Source organism: Hippopotamus amphibius, chromosome 5 (genome assembly GCF_030028045.1).
Source record: "Hippopotamus amphibius kiboko isolate mHipAmp2 chromosome 5, mHipAmp2.hap2, whole genome shotgun sequence".
Lineage (NCBI taxonomy): Eukaryota > Metazoa > Chordata > Mammalia > Artiodactyla > Hippopotamidae > Hippopotamus > Hippopotamus amphibius.
The window spans coordinates 66895365-66918195 of record NC_080190.1 but is presented as its reverse complement, the minus strand read 5'-3'; the positions used below and the strand labels follow the sequence as shown (position 1 = coordinate 66918195).

General features: G+C 38.6%; 1 protein-coding gene across 2 annotated transcripts; it reads left to right on the top strand.

The window, feature by feature from the left end:
- The first annotated feature begins 274 nt into the window (after positions 1-274).
- Positions 275-22577, top strand: SUPV3L1 (Suv3 like RNA helicase). Of its 2 annotated transcripts, XM_057736604.1 has the most exons (15): positions 275-599; positions 4316-4393; positions 4783-4890; positions 6022-6136; positions 7298-7466; positions 9291-9402; positions 11576-11653; positions 13318-13409; positions 14731-14911; positions 15445-15538; positions 16298-16517; positions 17775-17855; positions 18209-18385; positions 20884-21032; positions 21685-22577. In XM_057736604.1, the coding sequence occupies exons 1-15, from the start codon at positions 326-328 to the stop codon at positions 22115-22117; spliced, it is 2361 nt and encodes a 786-aa protein (XP_057592587.1). In that variant the 5' UTR covers positions 275-325; the 3' UTR covers positions 22118-22577. The 2 variants fall into 2 exon arrangements, with proteins under 2 accessions (XP_057592587.1, XP_057592588.1); XM_057736605.1 differs by lacking the exons at positions 275-599; positions 4316-4393; positions 4783-4890; positions 7298-7466 and having other exon boundaries at positions 6024-6136; positions 21685-22574.
- Positions 22578-22831: the final 254 nt, after the last annotated feature.

Sequence of the window (22831 nt, the reverse complement as noted above, 5' to 3'; positions counted from 1 at the left end):
ACACCTCGCAGGCCCCGCCTCTCATCTGTGACATCCCGAGGGTGCCTGATTACATTTTTTAAGGAAAGCTGGCTCCAACCTCCCATAAAAGAGAGAGGGAACAAGGACTTACAGAACTTATCTTTCCTGATTTTTCACTTCTGCGTTTTTCCTCCCCTTTACGAGCACTCTTCCGGCACTACTGTCTCCTTACTGATCGGGCGTCTTCCTAGGCAGCTGCCTTGCTCTGGGTCTTTGCGGGCTGTAGGCGCGGGCGGTCGCGTCACTGCCCGCCGCCGCGTCCCCAGGCTGCTGCAGCCGGCCGCCCTCCGGGCCCGCGGTCTCCATGTCCTTCCCGCGGTGTGCCCTGTTGTGGGGTCGGCTCCCCGCGGGGCCGCAGGCTGGCCGCCGGGCAGCCGTCTGCCCTGCCCTCCGCGCCCACAGCAGGCCTTTTCCTGGGGCTCTGGGGCGCGTTCCTGCCGTTGCCTGCGCCTCTTCCTCTGCTTCAGGAGGCTCCAAAGCCCCGAACACGTCCTTGTTCGTGCCGCTGACTGTGAAACCTCAGGGCCCCAGCGCGGACGGCGACGTCGGGGCCGAGCTAACCCGCCCGCTGGACAAGAGTGAGTGCAGGAGCTGGAGAGGGCGGCGGGGGTGCTGTTGCAGGGTCCCCTTCCCCCTGGAGACCCGAGGTACCTCCGAGCGTTGTCATCTTGCCCGTTAGTGTCTGCCTCCCTTTCTGGTGTGTGAGCCCTTCAAGGCTTGAGACTGTGTCTGAGTGATCCTTCGATGTGCTCCCCAGAACTGCTCTCCTGCCTTCTACTGTTCTCTTGTGAGTGGTTTAAGCCCTCTTGTGATGGGACGATTCACCTTTTTTGAACCGTTAGGTGGTCAGCTAATTTTCTAGCCTACTCTTTCTTCTTCCCCGCATCTCAAAACTATTGCTCCGAGAAGGGACAAGGGAGGGGGGCAGTAAAAAGCCAGAGGAAGACTTCTTTCGGGATTTTTTTTGGCATTGACTGGGTACCTACGCAAACCAGACACTGTGTTAGGCTGTACGGTGGTTGCCAAGAGGAACCAGACTCAGATCCAGACCTTTTTGCTCCAGAGGCTTACGGTGTCAGAAGCTTACAGTGTCGTGGGGAGGAAGGACGTATGGATGACCAGCTGCACTACAGGGTAAAACATGATAAGGGTGTGCTCACCAAAGGTGGTAGGTACCTCCTCATCCAGGGCTCCAGAGAGAAAGGAATTGCTTAGCATCAGCAGCTGGCAAGATCTCATCCCATTGCTCCCCTGCAAAAAAATTGTTTAACGTTTTTCCATTGTTCCCAGTTTTAAAAGGTCCTCAATCCCTGCCTGATCTGGCCTGGGTACCTCTTGGAGAAGCGTTGTTGCAAACTCTGGTTCGCTACAACAAAGATCCAACACAGGCAATAAATAAATAAATAAATAAATAAATAAATAAAATTTTTTAAAAAAAGAAATGGGCTTCTAGTTAATTACTGATAAACACAGTGGAACGTGAATTAAAACATTTTAGCAAAATGCATAATTCGTGAGGTTTAAGCAGTCCCAAGTGTTAGTAGTAGCTACTTTGCTCTTCACCGAGATGTAAGCAGAGTGAGTAAAGTGGATCATTTTTGTGTAAAGACTCATGTTAAGTACATTTACATTTTAGAAGAGAACCTGTTATTAAATCCCAAGCTCCCATTGTAGGAAGCTGGAAGAAAGCTATTAACTGGTTGAAAGTTGTAGCACTGAGTGATTTCTACTGTGGCTGAAATCCAGAGAGTCTCCTTTAATCACCGTAAATTTTAATGAGAAGTAGTTATGACCTGAAATCAGGTCATTCTGTCAAGAACAGTGAGACAGTTAAAGCTTAATTTTTATGAAAAACAAAACTATGTTTCCATATACTCCTGTAGTATATTAAAGTTTTTTCAGTGCTATTTCCATTGTGTTAATGTTTTTGCAGTTATGTGTGTTTTTTTTAAATAAATTTATTTATTTATTTATTGGCTGCACTGGGTCTTTGTTGCTGCACATGGGCTTTCCCTAGTTGTGGCGAGCGGAGGCTACTCTTCGTTGTGGTGCTCAGGGCTCCTCATTGCGGAGTACAGGCTCCGTAGTTGTGGCTCACAGGCTTAGTTACTCCTCGGCACGTGGGATCTTCCTGGAGCAGGGATCAAACCTGTGTCCCCTGCATTGGCAGGTGGATTCTTAAGCACTGCGCCATGTAGGAAGTCCCTGCAGTTATCTTTTAAATTTTAGATAAAGTATTGATACAGAGAAACTTCACTTTTAGTATGTGGGTAATATTCATTCTTTAAAACAGCTGTAAAATATCATTTACATATCATAAAATTTATCCATTTAAAGTATGTAATTAAATGGTGTGTTTGCAGGGTTGTACAGCTATCACCATAATCTAATTTTAGAACATTTTCATCCCCCCCCCAAAAAATCTGGTACCCAGAAGCAGTGACTCCTCATTCCCCTAGCCCCCACTCCCCTCTGCCCAGCCCATGGCAATCACTGATCCACATTCTCTTTCTGTTTGGGCATTTCATGTAAATAGTATCATAACACTATGTGGCCCTTCCAGGCTAGTTTCTTTCACTTAGCATGAGAAACCTCATATTTTTGAAGCATTTTAAATTGAGTGACGTATCATAATTCTTGTATAACACTGGAGTGTTAGGTATAGAAAATAGATTCATTCTAATAAATGTGATGTCTTTGGTTTGTATTGAGTTTATAGGTCAGCAGAATTTCCCCAGGCAATTGCATGTGCCTTTTTTGTTACTGATTTTTTCCACTATTGTAAAGAAACTGTTGCACCCCCTGGGTACAAAGTAACAGAAAGCCAGAACTATCAGGAGAGCTGCCTGTGATAGGAGGTGGGCATACCTAATGGCTAAGCTAGTGATTTTGAAATTCCCTCGCTCTGCAAAACAAAGTTTTGTTAGTGAGATGCTTTATTCAGGCTTAATTTCTTCAGTGAGTATTGTGTGTGTATTGTGGCTGCATGAAAATGTGGTTGGTACTGTTGTGGGAGGTAAAAATACAGGTCACATGGCCTTTCTGTGTTTCATGAGCAAAGGCTGTATCAGTTTTGGCCTGCCTTCCCGGAAATGTAGAGTGCATGGCTGGATTAGTAAACTGTTTATCTCTACAGAATAATGCAGTAGTATTTTAACATGTGCAATGTTAGTACAATCTCAGCTTGATTAATTTAAAAATATTTTCACCTGTAAAATTAGTGACTCATAGTGGCATGTATTTCAGCAGGCATCTAATTCAGCCTCCACTATAGCACAGTAATTTCTCCACTCTCACCCTTCAAATACAGTCACCTAAGCCTTGTTTGAGTACTTTCAGTGACGAGGAGCTGGCACTTTTGTGAGGCAACCCGTTTTCCATGTTCTAATTATTAGGAAGTTCTTGTATAAATTCCACTGAAATCAGTTTTCTTCACTTCCCACTGATGTTCGTTATGCCATCGAGAACAAAATACGTGTAATCTGTTCTCCATAAAATCATCTTCAAGCTAAATATCATCCCTGGCTCCTTCAGTCATTCACATAAAAGCATAATGATCTGGCCCTTGCAGTATCTTTCTAGATACTTTTTAGCTGCTCACTATTAGATGTTCAGAATGGTTGTAAGTAAACAAAATAGAACATGGTTATCTAAAAGTGGTCTGGGACTTCCTCGGTGGCACAGTGGTTAAGAATCCGCCTGCCAATGTAGGGGACACGGGTTCAATCCCTGCCCCAGGAAGATCCCACATGCCAAGGAGCAACTAAGCCTGTGCGCCACAACTATTGAGCCTGCGCTCTAGAGCCCGTGAGCCAAAACTATTGAGCCCATGTGCTGCAGCTACTGAAGCCTGTGCACCTAGAGCCGGTGCTCCACAACAAGAGAAGCTACCACAGTGAGGAGCCTGCGCACCACAATGAAGAGTAGCCCCTGCTTGCCACAGCTAGAGAAAACCTGTATGCAGCAACAAACACCCAACACAGCCAATAAATAAAGTAAATAAATTTTTAAAAAGTTAAAAAATAAAAGTGGCCTGATGGAGGTGATGCTAATCCTGTAGCACCTTGCTTAGACTTCTGCAGTATAACAGGAATATTGCATTGTTGGACTTCATACTTTTTCTGAACACTATTAAACCATAAAGTTTGTGATCAACTAAAACCTTCAAGTTCTTGCAACATTCCGTAGACTTGCCTTGCGTGTTATGACTTCACGTTTCTTTTGCTCTTTGGGCATTTCTCTATCTTGAAAACAAATGTTAAACATATGTTAAATTTTTATATCTTTCTTCCAGATGAAGTAAAGAAAGTCTTAGATAAATTTTACAAGAGGAGAGAAATTCAGAAACTGAGTGCTGATTATGGACTTGATGGTAAGGCTGATAACATTTCCATTAGAGACATCTTATTACTGCTTAGATTACAGCTTTGTCATAATTGTGTGGGACCTCATGTGGCCTGGACATAGTACTAATACATAGTTGTAACCTAGAGACTGTCCCTGACATTTGCTTCTGTCGGGGCAGGAGATTGGCAGGATGCAATGAGTGAGCCAGACACATGGCGAGGGAGCTGTGTGTTCAGCTTTCCTTCATGCTGTACTGGAATTTCAGTTTTAGCGCAGATCATAACAAACCAGCTGTACTGCAAGAAAAGAAAAAGACACTTTGATGAGTTAGGTGTGATGTGTATATGTACTTTTTAAAATGAGAAATTAAATGAAAACTAAGTCATACCTATTTTGATTTTGTGTTTCCCACAGCTCGTCTCTTCCACCAAGCTTTCATAAGCTTTAGAAATTATATCATGCAGTCTCATTCCCTGGATGTGGACATTCACATTATTTTGAATGATATTTGCTTCAGTGCAGGCAAGTGTTTAGAGACTAAAATCCTGTTAAGCATACTTTCTATTTTTTTCTTACGTTTATTTCTCTAGTTAGGGCTTATTTGCTTTAGAATAGGCTCTGTTAATATTCTCTGTAAATAATTCAGTGCTTTCATAGGGGGCCTTCTAGGTTCTTTTGCTTTTATAGTGCATCCCTGAGCTGGTTATTAAATCACCCATATGTCTTAGACTGGAGGAAGACTGGGGCCTCAATCTATCATCATCTGCTTAGGGATGATAGTTTATAGTAATATAGTGAAATGAACTCTCACACGAAACAGAATTAATACATAACAGATTCCATCTGTTTCTGCCACTGGGTTGTTTCTCCCTCATATTAGGACAAAGCTCTTGCTATAAAAGAAAAAATGTAGGAACATCATTATTTTGTTCCTATAGGCAGTTTGGCTTTGGTTATATTTTTATGTATGTGACTTAAATTAGACTTTTGCCGTGGGCCAGGCACTGAGATAGAACCTGGACCCAAAGCAGAATAGGACACAGCCCCACCCTCATCAGAGTCACTAAGATGTGGGGACTTCTTGCTGAGGAGTCAGTTCACTTTCATGTTTTGTCTCTTAATGATCTCTGTAGTTTAAAAAACACTTGCACTGCATTTCTCTTCAGTAACCACAGGCCTTCTCTCTAATGTATATTCCCAGGGTTTTTGTGGTTGTTTTTTTTGTTGTTGTTGTTTGTTTGTTTTGGCTGTACCACACTGCTTGCGGAATCCTAGTTCCCCAACCAGGGTTTGAACCCGGGGTCCCCTTGCAGTGAGGTGCCGGGTCTAACCACTGGACTGCCAGGGAGCTCCCCCAAGTTCTTTGTTTTTAACTTAACTTTCATCAATGCTTATCTTTATCTGTTCGCATTGAAGAAGTGGAACATGGTTGACAGCCAGTTTTCTGTTTTCCTAGAAAATGTAAATGAAATAAGGAGGAAAATGTAAGACAAAGCAAGATCTCAGGGAAGGATAGTGCTCCTTGTTGTAGGGTTTGTCTCTTTATTCTGGCAATGTCTCCCTAATTCAGCTCACTAAGAATAAAGTTCTCATCAAGTTCAGTTATGGGTGACACTTAGGTTGCACATGGTAATGCAGTGTTTTATTTTCCAGCTCATGTGGATGATTTATTTCCATTTTTCTTGAGACATGCAAAACAGATATTTCCTGTGTTGGAATGTAAGGATGATCTACGTAAAATCAGTGACCTAAGAATACCACCTAACTGGTTAGTTTCTTTATTTGTGGATTTGAAATTGTCAGTTTCTGATCTTGGGAAATTGGTGATCATTGTATATTTTTATTGTATGCTGGAGGATAAATCATAAGTAGTCTAGATTGTTTTGTTTTCTCTAGAAAAGTAGGCAGTTTGGGCATGCACTTAACTGGTATCTCCCCTTGAATCCTAATCATGTTTGGTTTAAGGTTTTTATGAGGGCAGATCTAGAGTAACCCTTTAGGGTATTGTCCTTACAATTCAGGTGTGGGCTTTTTGGTGTCTCAGCTGAATACACTATTAATCAGCTCTCTCCACCTTCACTGTGGCTGGAACTCCAGCATCTCCTAGCACTTTGCCACCTCTTTGAGACTTTCCACTCACTCAGACTCTTAGCAAGCTGTCCTCTGCTAGGCCCTGCACATGCTCAGGCCAGCCCTTGGCCAAGGACCCAAGGAACCCCCACACAGACTTCAAGGCTACCCCACTGTTACATTCTTTCTTCTCTTTCACATTCTGGCTTTCAAATTCCAGCTGCTTCAGCAGCTTTGAACTTGATCTCTACTGCTCAGCTCAGTGGGACTATTATACTTTTCTTGGGTTCCACGTCCCTGTACCCTACTGGGGTACAGCAGGGCTCATCTCAAGTGTTCCTTTCTTCTGGGGGCTAGTCCTGCACTGCCTCCTGTCCATGTCCCCACGCAGCTGCTGTATATATTTTGTCCAATTTTGTACTTGTTCATGGAGAGAGGGCAAGTCCTCATGGCCAGAAGCAGAAGACTCAATCATTTTATGGTATATACTGAAATTCAGAAGCCTAGGAATATTTACTTATAGGGCACATGTAGTGCTGTGGAAATAATGTGAACATATCTCTGGAGCTGTTAGCGGTTTAAACTTATTTTAAGTAACTCTTGGGGAAAGGGGATTTGTACAAAGACAAGAATATCCAAGACTTTAATTTGCATTTGGAGTTTTCTGTCCTTTAGTTAGTAAATGCCATTCTTGGAAAGCAGTCATTTTAGTGTGGATATGAAACTCATTAATTTAATTTTTCAAAGATGCTATCTTGTGAGTGTTAAGAGGATGTTTCATTGGAATTTTTTTCAGTTAATATCTTTGCTGGGATTTTGAGGTTAATGGAATTAAGCTGTTTACCTACTCACGTTTTAGGTACCCAGAAGCCAGAGCCATACAGCGGAAGATAATATTCCATTCAGGTCCCACAAACAGTGGAAAGACTTATCATGCAATCCGGAAATACTTATCAGCAAAATCTGGAGTATATTGTGGCCCTTTAAAATTATTGGCACATGAGATCTTCGAAAAGAGTAATGCTGCTGTTAGTATATTACCACATATTCTCTCTTTTTCTTGTTAATTTGGGGGAGAGTAGAATGATGGTGGTTGAGAGGGAAGGCATATGTAGTAATTTACTGTTAACAAAAAGTGCTGTATTACATTGCATCTAACAAGCCATCACTTGTAAGATGTACTATTATTTTATGTAAAACTGAGAAAGAAGATGCTGCTGCCAACTGAGTTCTGACATGCCATCCATTGTTAAGAGGCATCCTGGTTTCAGAGATACTAAAATGTGAAAAAAACGTGTATTAGAATGAGTGAAATACATTCATTTGTATATTACAGAATATTTCATATATACAGAGAAATGTAGGGAATAACATTCAAATAACGTGAGTCCACTACCCAACTCCCATCAGATTCTAACATTTTGCCAAACCTGTTTGTTTTTTTTTTTTTAACTTTTTTAAGAAATAAAATATTATTGGAGAATTTCCTAGCAGTCTAGTAGTTAGGACTCCATGCTTTCACTGCTGAGGGCCTGGATTTAGTCCCTGGTCGGGGAGCTAAGATCCTGTAAACTGTGTGGCGCAGCGGCGGGGGGAAGAAAGGAAAGAAAAAAAAGAAAATATCGATATAGATAAAACTCCCTCCGAACCCCTCCTTTGTCTCCTCAGAGTTACCCACTACTCTATTGTGGTATTCAATTTATCTTTTCTTAAGATTAGACCTTTGATGCTATCAACTAGAACTAATGATAAAGACTGAAGCTACCTTTTCAAACCTGAAAAGGACTGAGTGCCCTGTGGTCTGAGGCATCATTTCAGTAAAGGGGCTATTGTTTTATTATGACTACAGTGTGAGATTAACCAGTTTTGGTAGGTAATTTACATTCTCATTTTTTATGTTCTGAATAATTTGTGTAATTTGCATACGTAATGCCTCCTTATTCATAAATACTTAAAGTATTTCCATAGAACAAAGACTTTCTTTTACATAACCTCAGAATATTCATCTAAAGTAGGATATTTAATATTGATAGGATACCGTTATTTAATCCACGGTCCATATTCAAATTTTGCCAGTTGTCCAGTAACACCACCACCACTCCATTTCCCCTTTCCCCCACCCCAGCATTCTGTTCAGGGTCTCCCGCTGTATTTTATTGTCATGTCTCTAGTTTCCATTAATCTGGGACAATTCCTCAGTCTTTCTTTGTCTTTTATAATCTTTACATTTTGAAAGACTATAGGTCAGTTACGTTGTAAACTGTCACTCAGTTTGGATATGTCTGATGTTTCCTCATTAGTTTCAGGCCACTAGGGAGACCAGCTGTTCCAATTTGCCTGGGCTTTCCCAAATGTCCCCAATTTAGCACCAAATGTTCCTCATCCTGGGGACCCCTCAGTCCTGAGCGGACCGGGGTGGTTGGTTACTCAGATACACCATAGCATTGGTGTTGGTCCTTCTCAAAGAAATATATTAGGAGGCCTTTATTTTCTTAAATTTTATTTATAATACTCTTCTTGAACATAGAAGCAATTTCATTTTAATAAACTAAAATAGTACAGAAACTATTGAAATAGTGCAAAGTTAAAAGTGAAACTGCTGCAATTTCTCGTGCTTTTGTTACCCGAGAATTTAGCTGATTTGAGATGCTGCCAAGTTTACATAGGTTATGTAAGAGAGTGGCTTTTATTTTTTATTAAAATTTTTTTTAAAGGATTGGGAATATTTTGTTTCAACTATTAGACAAATAAATTTGATGTAATGGAGAGAATACTCTGTTAAACATCCAAAACTACTTTTTGCTATTGTTTTCAAGGTGGAAATAATTCCAGTTTTCTTTTTGTCGTCCTAGGGTGTGCCCTGTGACTTGGTAACAGGTGAAGAGCGTGTGACAGTAGAGCCAGATGGGAAACAGGCTGCCCATGTTGCTTGCACTGTTGAGATGTGCAGTGTTACAACTCCTTGTATGTGTGCGCCATTTTAAAAACTCTGTGGTTAATCATTTTTTTATTTTAAAATATAGATGAACATGTGGAATGTGTTTTTTTATTGTGAAACAAATTTTAAATTGAGACAAAGGAAAGAATAGTATAGCAAATACCCAGTACTTACCACTACTTAAAAACAGCAAACTTACTATTATGTTTGCTTTTGAATTTTCTTTCCCTTTTTCTCTTAAAAGAACTGAAATGTTAATAAGTATGAATTTTCCTTTGTATTACTCCCCAGTTCAATTCCCCTCCCCTCTTTTGATCCAGTTGCTGTCAAATATTTGGTATATACCTTCCCTGTCTTTTTTCTTTTTCTTTTTCTTTTTTTTTGGTATCACTATTATGTATTACCTATCAATACTGTAGATTGTGTGTTTTAAAATGTTTATATGGTTATCATATTGTATTATTATTCCACAATTTGCTTTTTATTCTACACGTTTTAGATCGTCTTGTTTACATATATATCATATATATCACCTTTATTATTTAAACTGTTATGTAGTATTCCATATTATGACTAAAATTATTCATTCCTCTATTAAAGAATATTTAGGTTGTTAAAAGTTTTTCACTATTACATACAGTACTGCAATGAACTGCTATTTAAGTACTGTAGTTTTGAAAATATTTTAAATGAAAATTAACTTTTTCCTTATTACATAGGCAGTCATTTCTTCGTTATAGAAAATATAAAAATAAATGCAAAGAGAAGAAGAAAAAAAAATCTCCCAGTTCCACCCATCCAGAGTCAAGTGTTAACCCTGTGGTGTATATTTTCTAGACTGTGTTTGTATTATGTATACATATACTTTTGTGTGCATTGTGGGTGTGTATTAAGTAGGGACTATATATTATGTAGTATTTGGTAGCTTGCTTTTTTCATTTTAATAATCTTAACTTTTTGAGTAAATGGATAGTTTTTAAAAAAATCAATTTGTTGTAAAAGTAATACATTGTAAAAATTAAAATAGCACATATAAATCAAAATTCCCTCTTCTGCCCCCTCTTTTCTAATCTTGTTTGTATACACTTAGCTATGCTAAGTAATTTTTTTTTTTTTTTTTTTTTTTTTTGGGCACACGGGCTTAGTTGCTCTACGGCATGTGGGATCTTCCTGGAGCTGGGATTGAACCCATGACCTCTGCATTGGCAGGCGGATTCTTAACCACTACGCCACCTAGGAAGCCCTGCTAAGTAATTTTTAATCTGATGGTTTTTCAATATAAAATTAGCTTTCTTTTGTTTCCCAAATGTCATTGTGGGCATATTAAATTTTTGCTTTTTTTAAAAAAATATGCTCTTCTAAAATCCTTGGTATTTTGGGAAGAGAACTAAAATATAATTTACATGACTTAAAGAGAATAAAATAACGTGGTTGGAAGCATTTTGGCGTTAGAAAATAAAATGAGCCACTTTTTTTTTTTTTTACCATAGTAATGAACTTTAAAACCACTAAGAATGAGCAGGGCTGGAGCTCAGGGAATTACACTTTCTACTCCAGTTCTCCTTCTGACACCCATCTGGGTGCCTCATTTTACTGCAGGGTTATCTACTCCTTGGTCCCAGGAGCTCCTTCAAGTGCTGTGTGGATGTGTTCTTATTAGGCAGATTCTCCAGGCTGCCTCTAAGATTGCAGAATATAGGACAATTGAACCTGTTCAGTTTGGGAGGCAGTGCAGTGGAGATGGTCTGGGATTGAATTTCATGTTTTTAAATCTTACACTTGGGCCAGTGACTTGACTTCTCTGGGTCTCAGTTTATTCTTCTGTAAAATGTAAATGTAGGGGAATTCCCTGGTGGTCCAGTGGTTAGGACTCTGCTTTCACTGCTGACAGCGTGGGTTCAGTCCCTGGTTGGAGAACTAAGATCCTGCAAGCTGCACAGAGCGACCAAAAACATTTCTTAAAAATTAAAAGAATAAAAAAAAAAATAAAAAAGTAAATGTAAGTAATAATGATACTTACCTAATGGGTTTGTTGTGAGGATTAAATGAGTTGTAATTATAAAGTACATAGAACAAGCCTGCCAGAAACGAAGTGCCTGGTAGTAATGATGATGATTATGGTAGTGGTGAAAACTTGAATTTTGGCTTATAATGCTATTGAAGTAGATTGCCTTGCTCATGATAACTTTTTATTTTAAGATGAAGTGGCCGTGATTGATGAAATTCAAATGATTAAAGATCCAGCCAGAGGATGGGCCTGGACCAGAGCACTACTAGGTTGGTGGTCTTAATGCTATAAAACCTGTGCTTTGTGACATCTGCACTGAGATGCATTTATCTGCTTGACATTGCCACATAGAGCCAGCTAGATTTTCTCTTGACATAAATCAAACAGAAAAGTCAGCGAAGTGTGAGTTTTAATTTTTTAATGTTATTTTTTATAATGGAAAGTCCATTTTTTCTATTATAAAATTAGCATAATCATTTAAAGTGTTCAAATCTTGCCATATTTACACAACCACTATTTTTTTATAACATTTAAAATTTTACTTATTTATTTAAATTTATTATTTTATTTATTTTTTGGCTGTGTTGAATCTCTGTTGCTGCGTGCTGGCTTTCTCTAGTTGCAGAGAGTGGGGGCTGCTCTTCGTCACGGTGTGCAGGATTCTCAGTGCGGTGGCTTCTCTTTTGCAGAGCACGGGCTCTGAGGCACATGGGCTTCAGTAGTTGCAGCACACAGGCTCAGTAGTTGTGGCACACGGGCTTAGTGGCTCTGCGGCATGTGGGATCTTCCTGGACCAGGGATCGAACCTGTGTCCCCTGCATTGGCAGGCGGATTCTTAAGCACTGCGCCACCAGGGAAGTCCCTACACAACCACTATTAGCGTTTTGGTGTTTCATGACAGTCTTTTTTTTCTCATGTATATTGGTGTTTTATGAGTATGTAATTTTTATCTTGCTTTTTTTTTCAGTTCTGTGTCATAGACTTTTTTTTCATACCATATATTGATGTTGCATGTTCTCTATCGAGCTGTACTACACAGTCGTTCCTTGGTATTTATGGGATATTGATTCCTGGACCCCTGCATATACCAAAATCTGCAGATGCTCAAATCCCTTACAGTTGGATGGGTTCTGCATCCATGAATTCAGTCAACCATGGATTGAATATTTTCAGTCCGTGGTTGGTTGAATCTGTGGATGTGAAACATGTGGTTGTCAGAGACCGGTTTTGTAATTTGTCCCAGAGAGTCTAATATTTTCCCTTGTTGTTAATGATGCAGTAAAAATCTTTGTAGCCATAGCTTTTAATTTATTTTATTATTTCTTTGGGATAGGCTCCCAGAAGTGGACTTCTTGAGGTCTGTGGAACTTCTTGGGGTCCATGGACGTGAATGTTTCTCCTGCTTGATATTGGAGTGAATTTTTGATCAGCATGTTGTAGGGCAAGTGTTCTCAAATTTAAAAACAAATAGGTAGACTCTTTCTTTAAACAAGGAGTATACACTAAAGTCTGTAATATAAAATAGATGAAAGTGGATATGCTCAGGGGTAAGGAGCTTGGAGTTTCTTCTATCTACCAGCCCCCAACCTCTGAGGCACCTCAGTGATTCCATGGAGCCTAATCTGAAAAAGAGAAGTGTAGGACTAATGTTCAGTATTAACCATCAACATGCAGGTTCTAGTTCAGGTTGGCTTCACTCTCTAGTAGACTCAAAACAATTTAAAAACCTCAAGGTTTATAAAAATGATGGTAATTTTTGCCTACTAGAAGGTTTTTGTTTTGTTTTGAATCATAGAGATAATATTTATGAAAACAGTTGGTAAAGTTGTAAAGCAATAGGAAAGCAAACAAAGTGTTTTCAGTATGTAAAGTATTGCATATTTAATTTTATATCTTTAAAATTTAAAAAAAATCCCAATTTTGCATTTAACAGGACTCTGTGCTGAAGAAATCCATTTGTGTGGAGAATCTGCTGCTATTGACCTGGTTACCGAGCTTATGTACACAACTGGGGAGGATGTGGAGGTACTAGATTATACACTTTGTTCTCAAGGTGGCATAGCAAATAGTCCAGAGTACCCAGGCAGTGGCTTCATAGGCCCCAGGTGATGGCAAAAGCAGAACTTGAAAGATTAGCTTCATTTCCTCGTTGTTGACTAGGTCACACGTAGTTGGTTGAACCTCATGAACTAAAGTTCTGACCGAGTGGCTGTCACACCCCAAGTCTCCAAAAGTACAAGGAGATTCCTTATCTTTTCTTTCTTTCTTTCTTTTTTTTTATAAATTTATTATTTATTTACTTTTTTGGCTGTGTTGGTTCTTTGTTGTTGTGTGTGGGCTTTCTCCAGTTGTGGCAAGCAGGGCCTATTCTTCTTTGCAGTGCACATGCTTCTCAGTGTGGTGGCTTCTCTAGTTGTGGAGCACAGGTTGTAGGCGCTTGGGCATCAATAGTTGTGCGTGGGCTTCAGTAGTTGTGGCACGTGGGCTTAGTGGCTCCGAGGCATGTGCGACCTTCCCAGCCCAGGGGATCAAACCCGTATCCCCTGCATTGGCGGGTGGATTCTTAACCACTGGGCCACCAGGGAAGCCCCCTTATCTTTTCTTGACGAAACCTTTTGGAATTTGAACAGATCCTTTTAGAATTAAATAAATCAGGAATGTTGGAAGTTTCAGGCTCAGCAAGTTTGTGATTTTCAAAGTCTCGATGTCAGATATTGGGGGCTTTGGTATATGTATCTGATTGGTAGAGATAGTTTGTACCCTTTTTCAAATTCCTGGAGTAGGAGGCAACTCAATTCCATTTAATCCTACTTTTCTTTTTCTTTATCAGACTTCTATAGTAAAATGAAGAAATATTTATAAATTGGTCCATTACTTTAGTTTTGTGCTCACCTTTCAGGGAGAGAGAGTGAAATGAGGTGGAAGAAATTCTGGATTCTAGTCTTGGCTTTGCTGTCATTCACTTTGTGTTTTTAGGCAAATCACAGAAGGCTAGAACTGGAAAAATCCTCATCAGACCTGATCTTTTATTAGACTATTTTATTCTTTCATAAAATGGAAATAACAGTTAATAACCCTTCTGAAATTACCAAGTTGCCATGAAAGTCAAATATATATGAAAATCCTTTGAAAATTTAAGAAATGCTCTATAACATTTTATTAATTTAGAAATACTAATGAGAATGGATGGTAACACTTATCAAAATAAATGTTTTTCTGTATTTCGCTTGAAAAAGTTGAAACTTGGCAGTTTTTAGCTACTCTTGATTGCTTTGAGAGTTTTTCACAATTGTTAGAAGAAGTTGAGTTGTATGTTATTTTACAATATCATGTTCTTTTATTGTAGGTTCGAACCTATAAGAGGCTTACCCCCATTTCTGTGCTGGATCATGCACTAGAATCATTAGACAACCTTCGGCCTGGGGACTGCATTGTCTGTTTTAGCAAGAATGATATTTATTCTGTGAGTCGACAGATTGAAATTCGGGGATTGGAATCAGCTGTTATATATGGCAGTCTCCCACCTGGTAATTACTGGCTTTCATCATGACAGGATATGAAAGCTCTTGTTTTTGCCGTTTGTGTTGAGATGTGTATAGAAAATACAGTAAAAGATACTGAATTAAGTTGCTTGCTGTATAACTTGTTATAGGTCATATAAAATAAATATTTTTCTAGTCATCTTTGTGGTGATAGAAGTATTTTAATTATAGCTCTTGTTACTTGCTGTTATTAGACTATTTTAAATGTTGAGCTGATGATTTTCTTACAGAAATGTCATTAAAATATAAACTTGGTAATATTCTTAAAATATTACCAGAAATCTGTTGATAAGTGTCTTCAAAAATGATAAGGAGATTGTGTTGCTCTTTGTGGGACTACTTAAAGAAATGGAAATAAAGGATAAGTGGTTCTTTGAGAATATTAAGAAATACTTTTGAAACAATAGGAGTTTTATCCGTAAAAATGGAGAGTAGGAGGTGAGGGTTTCCAACATATACTTAGTGTAATTAGTAAAAGATTGAGAACACTGATTTAACATAAACTGTTCTTATTTTAGGGACCAAACTTGCTCAAGCAAGGAGGTTTAATGACCCTGATGACCCATGCAAAATCCTGGTGGCTACGGATGCAATTGGCATGGGACTTAATTTGTAAGTAATTTGTTTTTAATAATCATGGATATTCACTGGGTTAGGTGGAAATTTAAAAATTTCTAATTGGCATTAGAATGACCAAACACTTTGATTTAGGAGAATGGGTATTATAGTACAGCTGTGAGATTTATCTTGCTCACACCTGTTGAAGGAATAAAATGAAAATATCATGTAACACTCGGACTTTTGAGTACTGCTCCTTACCACTGCTAACCTAGTATATCACCTCACTTTATTTCAGTGTTTCAGTCAACAAGTGTGTGTGCCTGTTGGGCATTTGGGGCCAGCCATTATCTTTAGGGGTTAACAATATGAAGCCTAAATATTCCTCTCGGGAATGAAAGCAGCTATACCTTTAGGCTTGAAAGAACTATTCAAAGCTGTTAATAGCAGCCAACATTTAAAAGTAGCCTAAGAAGGCTTTTTGTGATTTATTTGTGAAAAAGTTATTTTCTAGAGCCTTACTGAAGTATCATTTACATATTATATGGTTCACACATTTTAAATGTATAATTTGATGATGATGATTTTTAGTAGATGTACACAGTTGTTAAAAAATGCTCTTTAGAAGGAAAAAGAAGAATTACCAAAAAAAAAAGAGAATTACCAACACACCGCTTTACCTTACTTTGTAAACAGTGGGCAATCTTGCAAGTAGGCCTAAACTAGAATTAGAGTGAGCATTTCTGTAGTGAATCAAATGATGGACGGTTTTTCAGACAGCAGTCCATGAGATCATTTTTATTTCTATTTTAGGAGCATAAGAAGAATAATTTTTTACTCCCTTATGAAGCCCAGTATCAATGAAAAGGGAGAGAAAGAAATAGAACCAATCACCACCTCTCAGGCCTTGCAGATTGCTGGCAGAGCTGGTAGATTCAGTTCGAAATTTAAAGAAGGAGAGGTTACAACAATGAATCGAGAAGACCTCAGTTTATTAAAGGAAATTTTGAATAGGCCTGTGGATCCTATAAAGGTAAGGCGTAACACAGTAAGTGCTGCTTCTCTGTGGAAGACAGTCGTTTCTTCCTTCACTCACTTTCCAGACTTTTGCCTCAGACACCTAGAAACAAGTAAGCAAAAGAAAATTTTGTGCCATGAAAATCATGTCAGGGAAACCCTGCTTTATTGCTCTTGAGAGGCCTAATAGAGACCCCTTGGTTAGAGAATGGTATGCAAGTGAAAGATTCAGATTTTACAAATGAAGCCATAATATAACAAGTTTACTAAACCGGATTTTCTTTTAGTTCTTCCTGTAATCTAGCAGTAGGTGGATATAGAGGGACGGTTGCTTCAGGTGGGCACATAGCTATGTCAGCAGACTGAAAATTGCCAGAAACTTGAAAGTGGAAGAAACCTTTGCACGTGGGGCACAAACAGTATTGAGTTGTACAGGTTTGAACCAGTAAGGACAAGGTTAAATTTTGGTTAGTGTAGTTAATGAGGCAGAAGTGTACATATTTTAAACTATTACAATTTAAAGTTTGCCTGGAAAATTCACTTAATAAGGCTCATCTCATTTTTAGTGACCCTAGGTAAAAGGGTATATAAATGAGATGATGCAAGGAAAAATTCCTGGAGAAAAATTGTGGAAAAAATCATTTCTGCAGCTTTTGTTAAGAGTGCAGCTGATAACAGATCTCCCCCATCTTCCTCCTGTGTAGCTCCTTTCTTGTGTTCAGTCTTCCTTCCTCCCATGACTCATCTCTGTCCTCTTTTCCTCTTTCTTTTTCCCATTCCCTTTCTTTCTTTTTTTCTTGCTTATACTTATTGTGGGCAATTCTTAATGTTGTAAATATACAGATAAAGAGATAACTGACCTCTAGTTTAGACATTTTCTCTTTTCTGTATGTATGTCAGTTTCATCGTCCTGGTTAAACTGAGTGGGTTTTCCTTTTTTCGTTTTTGTTCAGTAGAGAGAATTGAGACCCTGGAAAGTATTTGTGGTATTCTATCAGATCATAGATTTTTAGAAATATAACTAAAATATACACAAAAGATTAATTACTTAATGGTATACTTGGTTAGTTTTACTAAATCATCTCATCAGCTTTCACAATTGGCAGTAAATAGCAAAATATGATGCTTTTCTCTATTTTACTCCAGTTCTTGTCCCTTAACTCATTTGGCAAGACCTTAATCTGAATATAGGACTTTATCTTGAAATAACTTAAGAAAACTTATCCTTAAAAATAAAAAAATAAGCTTATGGTTGTTTTCTCTTTTACTAAAGGCAGCTGGTCTTCATCCAACTGCTGAACAGATTGAAATGTTTGCCTACCATCTCCCTGACACAACACTTTCTAATCTCATTGTAAGTAGAAACTCTTAAATCTCTTTTCTAAAGAAGTCAGTATGTCAGACAGTTACTGGTTAACCTCATGGACATGAATGGATAGTCTATTTTTGTGAAATTGCTGTTTATGAATTTATCTGGAAAGTGGAAACTTTCTCTCAAAATCTTTGGAACTTTTGTCCTGAGGAATTTTCTGAGTATTTCAGGTTGGGAAGGCTATGGGGGAAGTCTCTTAGCTTAAGGAGGCAGTGAATTAAGCAGACCTTTCTAGAAGTCTGTTAAAAGATTAAAGTGATTGTCTTTTATAGACTTGAGTACTTTATTTATGCCCTACTCGGTAGTCCAGTAATTTAATATATTTTTCCTCCCAGGATATTTTTGTAGACTTTTCACAAGTTGATGGGCAGTATTTTGTCTGCAATATGGATGATTTTAAGTTTTCTGCAGAGTTGATCCAGCATATTCCATTAAGTCTACGAGTGAGGTATGTTTTCTGCACAGCCCCTATCAACAAGAAGCAGCCTTTTGTCTGTTCTTCATTGTTACAGGTAAGCCTTTATCTTTTTGATATTTTGAGTTGTTTCAGGTTGATGCATTTTCCCCAAACAATATTTTGTTATTCAAAATAAATAAGAGAACACCCTATAACATGAGATACTATATAAGAACTTAAGTAAAAATGACTCTTTTTTTCTTACAGATAATTTTTTTGGGGAAGGAGAATTCTTGCTTTGTATTTGGGCTTATATGGTAGCCTTTTTGAAGAAGCCGAAACAAAAATTTTTAAACACATTTGTTTTGAGGGAAAGAGGTCTTTGCCTAATGATATGCTTCTTCCTTATTAGTGTTGGGTAATATGTTTTGGAAGGGAGATGGCTTTGGGGTCAGTAGTGACAATAGTATTCAGTTTTCTTAACTATCAGGCACCTGGGCCAGGGATGGCGGTCTTGTGTGAATTTGGTGCCAGGGTTCCAGCCCCTTTTCTTTTAACTCATTTGGGTAGGGATACAAATCTCTGACTTCTGAGCACAAGAGTCACCCACACAAGGGGGCCAGGCAAAGGAAATAGAAGCTGAGCTTCCAGTTTCCCTCTGTGTCCTCTTACGTCTCTGGGCCCTTGCTCTCCCTGCTGCCTCTGCTTGGAGTGTCCTCCCCACTAAACCCAAAGGTCTCCTTTTTGAACCTTTTCCTGATTCTTTGTTGTAGTTTCACTGCCATCTTCTTAGTAGATGTTAGCATTCTGCATACTAGCTTGTTCTTATCAAATCTCTTTCTAAGTTTATGTTTTAAATTACTTTAAAATTACTTAAATAATACATAAGTACTTTTTTGTGTGCAAAATTAAAACATTAGAGAAGGTTAAATTGGGCTACCACCCTCAGTCTCAGTCCTCTGACATAACTGCTATTATCAGCTTTGTGTATCCTTGCAGACCTTTTCTGTTACATTTGCCTGCGTACCGGTATGAATAGAAATTCTAGTTTTTGTTGAGTGGGTGTGTATTTCCCATAAATGTTACAATGAATTAGTCTGCAGCTTGCCTTTTTCTTTTTTCCTTAATATATCTGAGAGGTGTTCCATGTCCAGGTGTTTACATAGGAAATATTTTTCTTAGAGCTGGCGTTTGTGAGAGAGCTAACTAGCATAAGGTTGAAGTTTATGGAACAAAGTCTTAAGCTTAAACTGGCCTGGATGGACCTGGAGCCCATGGCCCTGACCCCATTTACACCATCCTTCAAGCAACTATCCTAATAAAGAGGAAGCATGTTACTAAGGAGTAAGGAGTCTGGAACAGTACAGGTTAATAGTTGCTTATGCGTTGTGTTTAGAGATTAAAATGTGAAATCTAGAGATTTTGTTTTTCTTGATCTCCATTATTACTGAACTGTAAAAGAGCTCAGTCCCATTGATGGTCTCTGATGCCCCTTAAGAAGTTGTTTTGAAACTGTGTTCAAACTGGCTGCTGGGTGGGCCTCTCTCCCTCCCTGTGTCTGAGCAGCTCCATACTTAGCTCTTGTATATATTGGGCTTCCACTAATTGTTTGTGGCCAAAAATATTCAAGCCACTGCCTTTATAAGAGAACTGTGTTTGGCATGTCCTGCTTATTTGCAAGTTAGCGTGGTCACATTTCCATTCTTCGTGGCTGTCCTACTTGGCATTTATTAAACCTAGCAGAATGCACCAGATTGAAATTAATAAAATTATAACATTATTTAACCACAATTATTCGAAAACTATCCTGCCTCTCTAAAGTATTGACCTTGCTTAGGTTAAATATTTAGAGATAATTTTCCCTAATAAGAAAATGAACCATTTGAAATCACCTTATCCTTGAAGTTAAAGATTTTAAACTTCTGCTTGAGAGTTCTTGCATGGTTTTATTTCTGTCTCCTGTAGTATATTGTGATGCGTAATAATGCCTAGCATGGTCTGGGAGGCAGCATGGTTTTCAAGGCATATTCTCCAGGAGTGTCTTGTGGTTCAAGAAGGAGGTTATGGTGGTCTTAAGGTATTGATGAGGAAGCTGAAGCACAGTGGTGACTTGGCCAAAACTATACAACTAGTAAAGAGGCGGATTCTCTTTACTAGTTTGATTGACTCACGACCAACCTTGCACGAAGCCACCGCAAAGAGTTTCTTTACAATAAGGGAGCATATTAACAAAATGCAAGCTCATATTTGAGGCTATAGGACTATTACATGAAGGGGTGAGAGTCTTCGGGTACTGTCTGCCTGGAACTTAGAACATTAAATGTTCTTAAAAGTTAACAGACGGTCCCTGGAAAGTTAGTTCATGTACATATTGTTGCTCTGATTTTGGAAAAAGAAGGAAATCATCCTTTTTTTTTTTTTTTAAAGTACCTTTGTAAAGGATTAAATGTTCTTTAAAATATAGAAAAGTATACAGAAAGAGAGAAACCAGCCTGCCTATTGAGATACAGCCACAGTTAACATTTTGTTGTGCTCTCTTTTTTTTTTTTTCTGGTCACAGACTGAAGTGAATTCTGATTCTTTTACCAAATTCTTTTCTTCTATTTCTCTCAGTTTGCCAGGCAGTATAGCAGAAATGAGCCCCTGACCTTCTCATGGTTACGCCGATATATTAAATGGCCATTGCTTCCACCTAAGAATATTAAAGACCTCATGGATCTTGAAGCTGTCCACGATGTCTTGGATCTTTACCTGTGGCTGAGGTACCAGTTTTTTCCTTTATGTGCTCTCATTTTTCTAAGTAATAGGGCGAATCAAAGGTTTTATGGTGGTCTTTTGTACTTTCAAATTAGGCGCATGTTTGCAGGGTGCTCTATTTTATGTTTATTATCCATTAACGCAGTTGAGCCTGGTTTATACCTATTCCAAAAGTGACTTAAGGAGTTCTTATGATTCTAATTAAGATAGGTAGGTGAGAAAGTCCACTAGATCCTTGTGATGCAAATGGTGATCCCTGAACCAAAAACATTGGTTTCAACTGGGAGCTTGTTAAAAATAGACTATCAGACCCACCCCAGGCTTAATCAGATTCCACATTTTAACAAGATCCTGAGGTGATTCATGTATACACCTTAATTTGAGAGGTACTGCTCTAGATCAGTGATTCTCAAAGGAGGGGCATGTCCCACTAGGGGAGCATGTTGGAATCACTTAAGATATGAGCAATGACCAACTCTCATAACAACATATTCCTTAGGTGTGTTGGCAGAAATAAAAGTTGAGCAAAGCCACTGGACACAGTTTGCAAAAACAGAATATTTGAAATTAATCAGTATCAAGATGTAGCTACTTCATTAAGATTAGCCCAGCAACTGCAATAAGAGCTGTTCCTATAATATAATGTCTTTTTTCCAGCTACCGGTTTTTAGATATGTTTCCAGATGCCAGCCTTGTTCGAGATCTCCAGAAACAATTAGATGGTGTTATCCAAGATGGTGTACACAACATCACCAAGCTGATTAAAATTTCAGAGACACATAAACTGCTAAATTTGCAGAAATTGTCAGAGAGCCAGTCCCATTTGTCAGGAACAGTAAAGAGCCAAAGTAGAAGGAATCGCGGCATCAAAGCTTTAGGAAGTAAAACTGCTGAACCACTCAGCCCGGAGGCAGGAGAGAAATCCCTCGCTTCCAGATTGGTGCAGCAAGGACTCCTCACTGCAGACATGCTGAAACAGCTAGAAAAAGAGTGGATGACACAACAAACTGAACATGGCAAAGGAAGAACAGAATCTGGGACTTACTCAAAAGGGACAAGAAGAAAGAAGAAGGAACCTGATTCAGATTAGTTTTATTTTTATATTTGCAAATAAAAATTATTTTAAAATCCATTTTTCTTCACATGCATTTACTGCCTGCTATGGTACTGTGGCTATCTTTTACTGAGTTTTTTGCTTGCTAAGAAAAATTAACTGTTAAAGATAACTAAACTGCTGTTCGTTTCATGTCTTAGAGGTTTTATTTAAAGCTTTATTTAATGGCCATTTGTAGTATAGCACTAAGACAATGCACTATAAGGAACTCTGCATGGGGATAAAATCCGTTTGGTGAGTTGTTTTGACCAGTTTCCTGTACCTTTGCTGAGGCTGTCACAGGTGGAATTCTTTGACAAACATTGCTGTCTATTGTCCCCATGTACCAGAGGCTGTTCTAGGTGCTGGAAATGTGTAGTAAGTGAGATAGATAATGTTCCTGTCCTTACGGAGATTATATTTTGGTATGGTGACGGACAGGAGTAAGTTAACAAATAAATAATATCAGCTCTATGAGGGCAAATATTGTTGTCTGTGTAGTTCACTGCCATATCTGTGGTGCCTGGAATACAGTAGAAGCGCAAAGGAATGTGAAATTAATAGATGTGATTTTAGAGATAAATGCTAGAAAGAAGTAAAATAAGGGAAGAGAGTGGTAGTGGTTGGTAAGCTATTTTACATAGAGTGAGTGGTCTTCCCTTGTCCAAAGGCCAGTCTGATGCATAGTGGCCTTTCCGTGTCCAATAAAAT

Coding starts and splice junctions, on each gene's coding strand:
- SUPV3L1 (XM_057736604.1), top strand. CDS start 326: ATGTCCTTCCCGCGGTGTGCCCTGTTGTGGGGTCGGCTCCCCGCGGGG. Junction 13,410..14,730: donor CAACTGGGGAGGATGTGGAG/GTACTAGATTAT, acceptor CTTTTATTGTAG/GTTCGAACCTATAAGAGGCT. Junction 14,912..15,444: donor ATATGGCAGTCTCCCACCTG/GTAATTACTGGC, acceptor TTCTTATTTTAG/GGACCAAACTTGCTCAAGCA.